At 35.1% G+C, this 2,281-nt stretch overlaps 1 protein-coding gene across 1 annotated transcript in view; it reads right to left on the bottom strand.

Annotated features, from left to right (window-relative positions):
* Positions 1 to 1,418, bottom strand: part of LOC103607927 (zinc finger protein 347-like) — a 2,824-nt gene extending 1,406 nt beyond the window's left edge. Inside the window, exon 1 of the mRNA XM_008592386.1 lies at positions 35 to 1,418. Within this exon, the coding sequence (XP_008590608.1) occupies positions 35 to 1,378 (1,344 nt within the window). The 5' untranslated portion in view covers positions 1,379 to 1,418. The remainder of the gene's footprint in view (positions 1 to 34) is intronic.
* Between the last annotated feature and the right edge of the window lie 863 nt (positions 1,419 to 2,281).

Below are 2,281 nucleotides of genomic sequence, written 5' to 3'. Positions count from 1 at the left end.
GATGGATAGTTAGCTTTGAATCTGTACGAAAGGCCTTGCCACATTCATTACACTTGTAAGGTTTCTCTCCAGTATGAATTCTCTGATGTGTGGTAAGATTTGAATTTTGAGGAAAGGCCTTGCCACACTCATTACACTTGTAAGGTTTCTCTCCAGTATGAATTCTCCAATGTTTTGCAAGATGTGAATTTCGAGTGAAGACTTTGCCACATTCATTACACTTGTAAGGTTTCTCTCCAGTATGAATTGCCTGATGAGTAGTTAGATTTGAACTAATACTAAAGGCTTTACCACACTCATTACACTTATAAGGTTTCTCTCCAGTATGAACTCTTCGATGATTTGCAAGGCTTGAAGAATTACTGAGGACCTTGCCACATTCATCACATTTGAAAGGTTTTTCTCCAGTATGGATAACACAATGGGTAGTTAGCTTTGAATGTGTACGAAAGGCTTTGTCACACTCATTACACTTGTAAGGTTTCTCTCCAGTATGAATTCTCTGATGCGTTGCAAGATTTGAATTTTGAGTGAAGACTTTGCCACATTCATTACACTTGTAAGGTTTCTCTCCAGTATGAACTACCTGATGAGTAGTTAGATTTGAACTAATACTAAACACTTTGCCACACTCATTACACTTATAAGGTTTCTCTCCAGTATGAACTCTCCGATGATATGCAAGGCTTGAAGAATTACTGAGGACCTTGCCACATTCATCACATTTGAAAGGTTTTTCTCCAGTATGGATTATGTAATGGGTTGTTAGTTTTGAATTTGTACGAAATGCTTTGCCACACTCATTACACTTGTAAGGTTTCTCTCCAGTATGAATTCTCTGATGTGTGGTAAGATTTGAATTTTGAGTGAAGACTTTGCCACATTCATTACACTTGTAAGGTTTCTCTCCAGTATGAACTCTCTGATGATTTATAAGACTTGAAGGATAACTGAAGACCTTGCCACATTCATGACATTTATAACGTTTTTCTCCAGTATGGATTACCTGATGACTTACAAGGTGTGAAAGACAACTGAAAACCTTGCCACATTCATTACATTTGTAAGGTTTTTCCCAAGTGTTGGCTCTCTGTCCTTGTGAGAGTAATGAAGGATAGATAAAGTCATTCCCATCCTTTTTAAAAATGAGAGTTTTGACACTGGAACAAATTCCTTGAACTGGTGAAACTGAAAATCCCTTTTTCATAGACTTCTCAATTTGATTACATTCATAAACTTTCCATTCAGACTGAGACAGCTGCAGTTCAGGCAGTTGTAACGGAAAGATAAACCCACAATGAGTCTTATCAGGCATTTTTCCTGCATGCCTTCTAACATGTTGATCTCTTCTACCAGTGAGACTTTCTTTTAGGGTCATAGGCACTCCTTTGTAATTTCCTTCATAATCTCTCCACTGACATTCAATGTCATGTATATTTTTCTGGTCTTCCCTGAAGGAAAAGTCTTCAATGTCATGGCTTTCCAACATCATTCTTTGGAATACGTCTCCTGTACTCTTGTTCCCTTTTGATGGTAATTCCTCCATTACACATTTAGGAGAGATATCTACAAAATACAAAGAATCATAGGTTTCCAATTAATTATAGTATGTAAGTGAATATATCACACTGAAAAACATAGCATTACATCAAAAATACTTATATTGAACAGACTTATGAAACTTCACAACCGTAAAATTCTTTTTCAAGAAGACAGAAGGAATAGGATTCTTTAATAAACAAAAGGTGATTACATGTAATTCAAATTAATAGTAGGGAAGCCTATTTTCAAACAACCTACAGCTAAGACACTCACTTTGCACAAAGGTACGTCAGCCCTGAAAGAGAAAGGGATTTTTACACCATGAACCCAACTGGCAAACACCACATGGATATTTATTATATACAAAGAAATGTTAATACAGAATATGATATATTATTATAAGAAATAATCCACCAAAAATTCATGTAATGAGTGATTAAAGTGGCAGTTTTGAATAGCAAAACAATAATAGCACTGAACAAACAAGGAAGAACTCAATAAAACAATGTCAAAAAACATTATTTTTCTAAATACCTGTTATAAAACAATCTATAACCATACAGAGCATTTTGCGATATTAACAAGTGGTGTGTGAATGTTATATTGCATAATGCATGCTGAAAAACCATCATATGTAAATCATAATGAAAATCAATAAAACATTCTAGCAACCCATGATAAAACAAGCAGGCAAAGAATTAATAAGCCAAGTGTTTTTTGCCAGTTGAGTTCATGGTGT

The sequence above is a fragment of the Galeopterus variegatus genome, unplaced genomic scaffold (genome assembly GCF_000696425.1).
Source record: "Galeopterus variegatus unplaced genomic scaffold, G_variegatus-3.0.2 Scaffold7855, whole genome shotgun sequence".
Taxonomy (NCBI): domain Eukaryota; kingdom Metazoa; phylum Chordata; class Mammalia; order Dermoptera; family Cynocephalidae; genus Galeopterus; species Galeopterus variegatus.
The sequence above is the reverse complement of the archived record's forward strand: the minus strand, read 5'-3'. Positions and strand labels throughout refer to the sequence as shown.